Source organism: Delphinus delphis, chromosome 13 (assembly GCF_949987515.2).
Source record: "Delphinus delphis chromosome 13, mDelDel1.2, whole genome shotgun sequence".
Lineage (NCBI taxonomy): Eukaryota > Metazoa > Chordata > Mammalia > Artiodactyla > Delphinidae > Delphinus > Delphinus delphis.
In genome coordinates, this window is record NC_082695.1 from 26,759,025 (window position 1) to 26,769,283 (window position 10,259).

Below are 10,259 nucleotides of genomic sequence, written 5' to 3' on the forward strand. Positions count from 1 at the left end.
TACGTGCGCAGGGGCCCGGCAGCGGGGAGGGGAGGTGGGCAGGGGGCGCGGCCGCGGGGGTGGGCGCAGAGCGGGTCTCGCCGTGTCCGGGCGGCTGGAGGCGAGGGCGTCGCCCCAGGCAGCAGGCGCGGGGTCTGTAGGGGCGCCTGGGTCCCCGCCCCCGCTGGCCGCGCCGGGTCGCGCGTGGGCGCGGCGGGCGCCGATTGGCTGGCGGGAGCGCGGGCGGGGCGGGCGGCGGCGCGGAGGGGCCGGTCACCCCGCAGCCCGGCCTCGGCCTCCGCTCGTCGCCGCCCCGCCCGTGCGCACGTCCCCCCGGCGGCCACCATGAGCACAGGCCTGCGGTACAAGAGCAAGCTGGCGACCCCAGGTGAGCCCGGCGCCCGCCCGCGCGCGCGCGCGCACTCCTTTGTCCCCGCCGCCCGCACGCCTCTCACCGTGTGTCTCGGTCTTTCCCCCGCCCGCCGGCCCGGGCCTGGACCCCGACCCGACCCCCGACCCCACCCGACCCCGCAGAGGACAAGCAGGTACGTGTGCGCCGTCGCTCACCTGGCCCTCTGTCACCCATTGTGCCACCAACGCGCGGCGCCCCAACGCGACCCCGCCCCCGCCGGCCGTCATCCCGCTCTGTCGCGATAACCGATAACCGATTGTCAGCCTGGGCAGTGCCGCCAACCCGGGGCTGCAGAGGGGAGGAGCGGCCGCAGTGCCTCCGGGCCTGGCTCCTGACCCTCGAGGCATGGCGTGCGCTCCTCCCCGGATGGGGGATGGGCCGGGTGCCCCTCTCCCACTGGTCCAGCACCAGCCTCTCTTTGCTGACCTGGCCCGTGGCCGTGTGCTGGGGGTCCTGTGTGAGACCATGGTCATGAAAGGCCACGGGCTGGGGGGGAGGGGTTTGAGTCCACCAGCCAGGGCCAGTCCCTGAGCAGCCCCACAGGGGAACCTCTGGCCACCCCACCCAACTTCTCTGCATCTTATGCCTCCTCTCCACACACACCAATGTGAGTGGGCTGATCTGTGGCCAGGCCTCTTCCCCAGACTGGGAGTCTCCAGGGCCTGGTCTGAGTCATCCCGGTGCCCAGCACCAGTCTTCAGATCTAGGGGGTACAAACCGATTTCTCAAAGGGCCGGCCTAGACCCCAGCCTCCAGGAATAGAGGGTCAGACAGGAGGCTGGCCTGGGTACTCGCTGTGAACCTAGCTGAGGTCAGGTTTAAACAGCTAGGAGACCCCAAGAGGGCGTGGGGGGGTGGGTAACCGGGGGGAGCTGGGAGTTCTGGGGCAGCCCTGCTGGGGGCCTCTCTGGCTTGAGCTCAGCCATGTTTAGGGCAGAAAAGAAGAGCCCAACTCTGGCATCAGGGTGGCCTTGGCAACCCTCGTCTGGGATGGGGGCTCACACCCTGGGTGGATGCCGGGTGGAACCCGAAGTCTTGGCCTAGGTGCGGCAGGCGGGCCAGGAGTGGCCCAGCAGGTGGGGTGGGGGCTGGGAGTCACTCCTGCCCAGTGCCAGGCCCCTAGCAGGGATACGCCCCACCCTGGGACGGGTGAGGCTCACAGGGAGGGGCCACGACCACCTCATCCTGCCAGCAAGGGGCTCCCTGGGGAGCCCGGGACAAGAGCTGCCTCCCCATCATGGCAGGTCAAACAATGAAGGAGATGCAGGGACACACTGCCACCAAGCTATTGTTCAAGGGAGAGAAAGAGGGAAGGCCTGGGAGACCAGCCCCCCTTGTCCTGGGCCTGCGGGCACTCAGGGACCCCCCCTGCTGAGGCTCGAGCCCCTTCAGGCCTGTTTACCCCTCCTGGAGCTCAGCTAGGACCAGCCTTACCTGTCCCCTGCTCCTAGGACCAGAGGGAGAGAGCATTATGCGGGTGGGGTGTGGGGTTCCCTGGGCGCAGGGCCAGGGAGCCCGGTGTTTGGGGAAGGCTCCCCGTGGGTCTGGGGGAGCCGGAAGCCTGCAGTAACTTTGCTGTTCCATGGTTGGTGTTACTGAGACTCAGTCTGTCTGCACTCTGGGAAAGGGGGCAGGGGAGCTCTGTGGGCCCCCTCTGTGCCCACCCATCTCAGACACTGGGGAGGGCTCTGGTGGTCCTCTGTGCTCCCTCCTCCAACTCCCACCCCATCTCTAGCAGTGGTGGGGCCTTCACTGGCTCTGGCAGCTGGGGTGGTTCTAAGAATGGAAATGCCTCGAGAGTGTCAGGCACCAGGAGGAGGTGGGGAGGAGGTGGGCGCAGCAGTGTCTGTGGCTCGGGAAGTCCTGAGGAGTATTTGTTGTGCCTCGGGGGCCAGAGAAAGGGAGTGGAAGGGCCCCTTCCTTGAGGATCCCCCAGGGAATCCCCAGGCCCCATCTGGACGAAGTCAGGGGACAGGGCAGGCAGGCAGGGAGCTGGTCTTGTCCCCCTGACCCGGACCTCCACTGAGGCTGTGCCTTACCGATGGGGAAACTGAGGCCTTCTGGGGGCAACGAGCCCATCAGGCACCAGGCTGTGGGGTGCCAGCTCTGTCTGTCCTCCTGGAGATGCCCTGGGCCCGAGATGTCAGCCTGTCTGGGCAGGAAGTGGGCCGAGGGGCCATGTCTAAATTGGAGCCGGGGGTGGAGGCTGGGTGGGACTCAGCCCCAAGGCCCCTCGCAGGTCTGCGTGGTGGAGGGCTGGGGCCAGCGCAGAGGCTTTCTCAGAGCCAGGGCTGGGGGCGGGCTGGGGAGCTGGGGCCTGTGGCTCCCCCCCCTCTCGGATGAAAGGCTCCCCTGTTCCCAGCAGCGGGCCCACCCCTCCTCCCCAGGTGCCAGCGGCCTCCAGGCCACACAGCAGCAGCATGAGCCTAGACAGGGGGACAGAGGCCCCTTAAGCGGGGAGCCAAGAAGGGAGGGCCTAGGTGGGGGAGAACTGTGGGGCCTCCCGTTCCCACTGACGCACAGTCCAGGGACACGTCTCTTTGGATCCCCAGCTCCTTTGCAGGCCTCCCTTGCCACCGGGCTGGTGCTGGCTTGTTCAGATTCTGGTGGGTCCTGCGGGTAGGGTCAGTGAGGAAGGGTTTGGGGGCTCAGGAGACCCCTGTGGTCCCTGGAGTGGCCGCACAGGTGTGAGGGCTGAGCTGGCTGGAGCCCTACAGGCCCTGTGTTGCCCAGTCCTGTAAGTGAGAGCAGGGTGGAAGCTCAGAGGGAGTGTCCCCCTTAGGGGGAAGGGTTCACTCCAGCACCCCCTACCTCTGCTGGCAGCGGCTGTCTGGGGGCAGAGGTGGCAGCGCAGGGCTGGCCGGCGGGTTTGTGGAGCTACGCACTGGCCACAGCTTCCAAGTTTGCAGAGGTGGGGGTAGGGGTTGGGCATCTAGTGCTCTGATCGCTCCCTTCCCCAAACGTAAGCCTCCGCGGGCCTGGGTGGGGAGGTGGGCTCTGCCCTCGCAGGTTCCCAACTTCTCTCGGCGGCCACGGCGGTAAGAATTCTCCAGACACACGCGCACACACGCGAGGGGCGGGCCGTGCATCGGTGGGTAGCTGGGGGCGCCTCTGTGACACCGCCGCGGGAGAGTAGGGGGACCGGGCGGGCTCCCGCGGGCGCACGCGTGGATGGGGGCGTACTCGGGCGCCCTCTGGCAGGCGGGACGCGGCAGCGCAGACCCGGCCGTGGACCCGGTCCCCCGCCCACCCGGCTGTGTAGTCGCTGGACTGACGGCCTGAGCCGCGCCGCTCCGCGCGCAGCCGCCCGCCAGCCCGCCGAGCTGGGCCCTGCCCTCCTCAGCTCCGTGGCTCCGCCCGCGCGGCCCAATTTCCAGGCGACTGTCTCCCGGAGACCGCGCGCTCCTCTCCGGCGCGAGGGCCCGCCTGTGCCAGGGGCAGGCCCGCCTAGGGCCGGCGAGCGGCTTGGTGGCCTCGGGGTCCCGGCATCGCGTGAGCGCCGCCCCTCCGGGCTTCGGTTCCCGCGTCCGTAACCCGTAACCCGGGGGCGAGAACAGGGCCTCGGGGCCGCACAGCGCGCGAGCCCCTGGCGCACAGCTACGCCGGGTGGGCCTGACGCACTCTGGGCCCCAGCGCAGCGGGCAAGGTCCCGGGGTCGCTGCGATGGACTCGCTGGCGGCACCCCAGGACCGCCTGGTGGAGCAGCTGCTGTCGCCGCGGACCCAGGCCCAGAGGCGGCTCAAGGTGTGTGTGGAGAGGGGAGCGGAAGGTGGGTCAGCTGTGCGCCCGCCCCCCGCGCACGGACTGGGGATGCGACGGGAGCCGCAGGGCCGGGGTCCTGGGGTGGGCGCCGGAGGCCGCGGGAGGCTGGGCGCCGCTGTCTATAAATAGCCCCTGCTCCGCCGTCGCCGCAGCCAGCCACCCCCGCGGCTGGATCGGGGCCAGACGGGGCCTCCCACCCCTTACACTCGGGAGGGGTGAGTATTGAGGTGGGGGCTTCTCCAGCCTCTGAGGGCCTTGGGCGTGTGTGAGGGGTCTGGGTCCTGGTGCCCTCTGCCCACCGCCCAAGGGGGGACACCGCCTTGCCCGCTGTGCCTGCCACCTCCCTCCACACGCACACAGACTCCATCTCGGTCCCTGCGAAGCCCTCGCGGGCGCCTCCACCCTCCACCCCCACCTGCCTTCCACCTCCAGGGCCTTTGCCCACAGGCCCTCACCCACTTCTGCCATTGAGATGCCCCCTCCCTGGGGACTCTGCCCTGCTGCCCCCTGGCCTGAGCTGGGTAGGGGCCAAGGCACCGGGCTGCCCCAGGAACCCCAGCGTGCCCCTGACCCGCCCGCCCCCGCCAGGACATCGACAAGCAGTACGTGGGCTTCGCCACACTGCCCAATCAGGTGCACCGCAAGTCTGTGAAGAAGGGCTTCGACTTCACGCTGATGGTGGCGGGTGAGTGGGCCGGCCTCCAGGGCGTGGGGTGGGGCACTGGCAGCCAGGCTCTGTCTGGGGCCTGGGACCTGACCCGACGTCCTCACTGCACCTGTGGGCAGGGGAGTCGGGCCTGGGGAAGTCCACACTGGTCCACAGCCTCTTCCTGACTGACTTGTACAAGGAACGGAAGCTGCTCAGTGCTGAGGGTGAGTGGGCCCCACGCGGCCCTGGCGCTGCCACCATCCCCTGCTGGGTGACCTCTCCAAGGGCTCCTTCCAGGTCCAGCCCTGCTCCTCTGTCCCCGAAGCATGGGTCTCCCGTTCAGGGTCCAGGTCACCGCCGGGCCACATAGCCAGGGATGAGAACAAGGGTCTGGGCTGCCCGGGGTGGGAGTGAGGGTCACAGAGGGTCTGTGAGGGTCTGTCCCCCCACCCGCCTTGCCACAGAGCGCATCAGCCAGACGGTCGAGATCCTGAAGCACACGGTGGACATTGAGGAGAAGGGGGTCAAGCTGAAGCTCACCATTGTGGACACACCAGGCTTCGGGGACGCCGTCAACAACTCTGAGTGGTGAGGAAGGCCTGCCCGGTCTGCCCTGGCCCCTGGCCACCAGCCACCAGCCTGGCCTCATGTGCCCCCTGCCCCCAGCTGGAAGCCCATCACCGACTACGTGGACCAGCAGTTTGAGCAGTATTTCCGGGACGAGAGTGGCCTCAACCGCAAGAACATCCAGGACAACCGTGTGCACTGCTGCTTGTACTTCATTTCCCCTTTTGGGCACGGGTAGGTGGCTACCCCGGGCCAGGGGTGCGGGTCCTGCCCATCCCTGCGGCGCCCCCTCCCACCACCACCACCCCATGAGCCCCTCGCCCCGGCTGCTCTCCACAGGCTGCGGCCAGTGGACGTGGGCTTCATGAAAGCCCTGCACGAGAAGGTGAACATCGTGCCCCTCATTGCCAAAGCCGACTGTCTCGTCCCCGGTGAGATCCGGAAGCTGAAGGAGCGGGTGAGCCTGTGCGGTCGCGGGGCGCAGCGGGGACTCTGGTGGGGCCAAGGGCACCAGCCCCTCACCTGATGGCCCTTGCCTGCCGCAGATCCGGGAGGAGATCGACAAGTTTGGGATCCACGTTTACCAGTTTCCTGAGTGTGACTCGGACGAGGACGAGGAGTTTAAGCAGCAGGACCGGGAACTGAAGGTGAGGCTGCAGCACTGGGGGTGAGGGACCCAGAGGCCACTTTACACCAGGTCGGGAGGAGGGCCCGGGCCCAGGTCTGACCTGGGGGGCAGGAGTGTTTTGTCCAGGCCGTAGAGTCTTCACCTGGGGCTGGGGCTAGGGCGGCCCAGGTCCCCCGCTGGCTTGTGTAGTTGGGTCCCCATGTAGTTAATAGGTCATGGAATGCTTGCCAGGATCTAAAGGCACAGCCACTGGCCAGGCCCCCACCCTGGCCCTTCTCTCAGCCCCCTCGCCATGCTTCACCCACAGAAGGGCCTAGTCCAATGGCCCCAGGCCTGTGCATGTCCTGGCTCCCAGAATTCTGAGCTCCGGGGGGAGGGGGGGTGGCTTTGAGTGCCCCGGGGGTTAGAGTGGTGATGGCAAGCCCAAGCTCGGGACAGGTGGCCACCGAGCCAGGAGCAGGGTGGACCTTTCACCCCGAAGTCAGCAGGGGTATCACTAACAGGAGGCATGGGCTCTGCCCTGGGAAAGGAATGGGGAGGCACTAGATGGAGTGGCTGTTGGTGGTGGGGGTATCAGGAGGGGGGGTACATCTGATGGGCATGGCCCAGCAAAAGCCCTAAGGTGTAAGCTGTACCAGTTCTGGCTTCAGCTGGCAACAGAGAGGCCAGAGGTGGGGACAACAGGGTCTCTTTGGGGAGAGCTTGTTGAGGGTCATTGTGGAGGGGCGGGCCAGGTGCTTAGTGCCCATGCCCCTCTCCCACCACTGACCCCACACCCATGCTAACTGGGAGTGAGCCCTTGCACCTGCCCCCCCAGGAGAGCGCACCCTTCGCTGTCATCGGCAGCAACACGGTGGTGGAGGCCAAGGGGCAGCGGGTCCGGGGGCGTCTGTACCCCTGGGGGATCGTGGAGGGTGAGTCGAGGCCTGGGGCACAGCATTTGGGTGGGAAGGCTCCCCTGGGCCGGCGCCTCACCCACCGCCTGCCCCCGCCCACAGTGGAGAACCAGGCACACTGCGACTTCGTGAAGCTTCGCAACATGCTCATCCGTACACACATGCATGACCTCAAGGACGTGACATGCGACGTGCACTACGAGAACTACCGAGCGCACTGCATCCAGCAGATGACCAGGTGCGTGACCCACCCGCCCTCGGACCTGCCCTGACCCCCACCCAGAGGTGTGGGAGCCACAGGGTATCGAGGGTCAGCCCAACCCCCAGCAGCTTCTCCCTGGTGTCCACCCTGCAGCAAACTGACGCAGGACAGCCGCATGGAGAGCCCCATCCCCATCCTGCCACTGCCAACCCCCGATGCTGAGACGGAGAAGCTCATCAGGATGAAGGATGAGGAGGTTGGTAGGCAGCAGGGGAGGAGCAGGGGCTGGGGGTGGGGACAGGGCCAGGCCCGTCCCATCGCACTTCTCACCCCATCCTCCGTTGTTCCTGCCCCGCCCCCCTAGCTAAGGCGCATGCAGGAGATGCTGCAGAAAATGAAGCAGCAAATGCAGGACCAGTGACCCCACCACAGCCCCACTTTTCCATGGATATACTGCCAGTTTCCAGGCTGGCCCTTCCCACCCCTGGACCCCGACTGGCCTGGACTCGACACCGGATTCGTCTGGATCGCTAACAGGCCTGGACACAACCCCAATTGCAGAGTGGCCCAGACCTGGACTTTTTCCTACTGTTCCTGAACTGACCCAGAGACGCGGGGTCGCAGCCCCCAGCCAGCCCTAATTTATTCTCAGCATCAGCCCCTCCCGTCATTTGTGTCTGCTTCCAAGGGGCCTGGACAATGGCCCCCACAGCCAGCCCTCTCTGGCCTTGGGGGAGCAGGAGCTAAGTTGAGTGGTGACTTCTGAGATCTCCCCCCAACCCAGAAGGTCACAGCACTTAGATTCCAGACCCTACTCAGATGGGCAGGTAAACCAAGGCAGAATAGGGGAGCAGGTCCGCAGGATCCTGGGCCTATTCCTTGCCCAGGGCTGCAGAGTGAACTTGGGAGCCCTCACTTTGTGCTGAGGTGGGCCAGGTCCTTCTTACCTCCTCACCCACTCACCAGGTAGCTCAGCGGGCAGGTTGGACAGCCGAAGCAATTAGGATCCCTCCAGACCTTAGGAGGCCAGCTGGCTGCTGGGGAGGAATAATGGGGCTGCCTACGCCCCTCCCCCACGGCCATGGCCCGGCTCCAGGAGCAGTGGGTGGTGGGCAAACTGGCAACCCCCATCCCTGGACCACCCTTCCCTGTTGGTCGCTGGAGGCCTGTTCCCCGCAGCAGCACTGTTGCCCCGGGTTCCTGAGCCCCTGGTCCCCCATCCCTCCACCCGCATGATCCCTGCCCCCAAGCCCCATTCTCCAGTTTGTTCAGTTGTGAATGCTGCGTCCTGTCCTGGTGACGGGAGAACAATGTTGGTGAACGTCGAAGAGGGTGTCCGAGTGCTCCGTGCGCCCCTGGGAGCGAGTGGGGCGGAAGCCCGGTCGGCCGGCAGCCTGGCGATAGCGCTCTATCTGCGCTGCCGGCTTGGCCTACTGGTTATTTGCGACGGGGCTGTGGTCGGTTCAGCGGGTGCGCCGGGGACTGGCAGGGGCGGGGCGGCTTTATCGCCCGGTTCTGCGGCTGCTGCCTGGCGCTCCAGAGCTAGCTGGACCGCTGTCTTCTCGCCATGGGCTCCGGTGAGTCTGGGGTCTGCCCGGGCCAGGCCGCTCCCTGAGTAGAGTCCGGTGGGGAGGTGCTCTGTCCTCTGGGCTGTAGTCGGGAGAGGTTTGGGTCAGACTTAGAGGGCACTTCCAGCCGGTGCCGGGCTGTCGGGGTGGAGAGGCTCGCGGGTGATGGGGGGCACGCGGGTGCCCCGGGACCCCGCCCAGGAGCCCCAAGGGCCGGGCTCACCGCGGCGCTTCCCTTCCAGGGCCGCGCGGGGCGCTGAGCCTAATGCTTCTGCTGCTCGCGCCGCCGGGCCGCCCGGCCGCTGGCTGCCCGGCCCCGTGTCGCTGCGCGGGGACGCGCGTGGACTGCGGGCGCCGCGGGCTGACGTGGGCTTCGCTGCCGGCCGCCTTCCCGCCAGATACGACCGAACTGGTGCTGACGGGCAACAACCTGACGGCGTTGCCACCAGGGCTGCTGGACGTGCTGCCGGTGCTGCGTGTCGTGCACCTGGGCGCCAACCCCTGGCGCTGCGACTGCCACCTGGTGCCGCTGCGCGCCTGGCTGGCAGGCCGGCTGGAGCGCGAGCCCTACCGCGACCTGCGCTGCGCCGCGCCCCCCGCGCTACGGGGCCGCCTGCTGTCCTACCTGGTGGAGGAGGAGCTGCGCGCCGCCTGCCCGCCTGGCGCGCTCTGCCGCGGGGCGCTAGCGGCGCAGCTCCTGCTACTCTGCCTTGGGCTGCTGCACGCGCTGCTGCTGGCGCTGCTGCTGTGCCGCCTGCGGAGGCTGCGCGCCCGCGGCGCGCGCCGGTGGCCGCTGACTACCCCGCTGGCGGAGGAGCCCGCGACCCCCGAGCCGAGCGACTGGCGCTGAGCCGTGCGGCCGGCCCGCTGACGGCCCCCCGCTCCAGCCGCATCCTCCGCCCACACGATCTCCCAGACGCTCCCCCCACCGCGGCCGCGCGCAGGGGCCCCACTGCTGCGCGCGCACCGCTGGCGACACGCTCGCACCCCCTGGACCTGGATGCCGAAGCGGGCCCGGGGCGAGCCGCTGCCCAGACCAGTCGAGCCCCCCACGCCATCTCCAGTGCGAATAAACCCTGCTCTCCATCCGACCGATCTCTGCACCGTGCGACTCGGAATCCCCCCCTCAAACCCAGAAAGAGCTCCGGGGATGATTCAAGGGGACACATCGCATGTTCATACACCCAAAATCACCTTCTGGGGTGCGCACAAGGTCTGGGAGTGAACTCACCTGCCACCGACTCTCCCAGAAGTTCTAGTGAGAAGGCACAGAAGAGCTGGAAGTACAGTGCCCACACTGGCGGGAGTGAGGACACAGGGGACAGTGAGGACAGTGGACAGTGAGGACACTGTGGAGCAGTGAGGACACTGGACAGGACAGTGTGGGGACGGTGAGGACCCCACAGGAAGTGTAGTTGCCAGAAAGAGCAGATGCTCAGAGTGGCGGTTTCCGGGAGTCAGTGAGGGTCTTCCAGGTGGCTCTGAGGACAGTCCAGGGTGTGAGGTTTCCCTGAAGGCAGTGACTGCGCCACACAGGCAGCTTTCAGGGTATCAGGGGTGCACTGGGGATGGTGAGGGCGGTCGAGTGGCCCAGCA

The 10,259-nt window shown here is 67.6% G+C and overlaps 2 protein-coding genes across 3 annotated transcripts; both read left to right on the forward strand.

Moving 5' to 3' along the window:
- The first annotated feature begins 237 nt into the window (after window positions 1-237).
- On the forward strand, window positions 238-7,596 carry SEPTIN5 (septin 5). 2 transcript variants are annotated; one of them, XM_060028554.1, is made up of 12 exons: window positions 238-367; window positions 514-524; window positions 4,742-4,838; window positions 4,940-5,026; window positions 5,267-5,390; window positions 5,469-5,603; window positions 5,709-5,826; window positions 5,915-6,016; window positions 6,815-6,911; window positions 6,996-7,131; window positions 7,249-7,351; window positions 7,460-7,596. In XM_060028554.1, the coding sequence occupies exons 1-12, from the start codon at window positions 325-327 to the stop codon at window positions 7,514-7,516; spliced, it is 1,110 nt and encodes a 369-aa protein (XP_059884537.1). In that variant the 5' UTR covers window positions 238-324; the 3' UTR covers window positions 7,517-7,596. The 2 variants fall into 2 exon arrangements, with proteins under 2 accessions (XP_059884537.1, XP_059884536.1); XM_060028553.1 differs by lacking the exons at window positions 238-367; window positions 514-524 and adding an exon at window positions 3,513-4,135.
- Window positions 7,597-8,540: 944 nt separating this feature from the next.
- On the forward strand, window positions 8,541-9,774 carry GP1BB (glycoprotein Ib platelet subunit beta). The gene is made up of 2 exons (XM_060028555.1): window positions 8,541-8,672; window positions 8,906-9,774. Exons 1-2 carry the CDS (start codon window positions 8,663-8,665, stop codon window positions 9,511-9,513), a joined length of 618 nt encoding a protein of 205 aa, XP_059884538.1. The 5' UTR covers window positions 8,541-8,662; the 3' UTR covers window positions 9,514-9,774.
- The last annotated feature ends 485 nt before the right edge of the window (window positions 9,775-10,259 follow it).

Bases quoted from the DNA above. Each gene is read 5' to 3' on its own strand.
- SEPTIN5 (XM_060028553.1), top strand. From the start codon at position 4,055: ATGGACTCGCTGGCGGCACCCCAGGACCGCCTGGTGGAGCAGCTGCTG. The intron at 4,839-4,939 runs GTGAGTGGGCCG...ACCTGTGGGCAG, and splicing joins CTTCACGCTGATGGTGGCGG to GGGAGTCGGGCCTGGGGAAG. The intron at 5,827-5,914 runs GTGAGCCTGTGC...TGCCTGCCGCAG, and splicing joins TCCGGAAGCTGAAGGAGCGG to ATCCGGGAGGAGATCGACAA.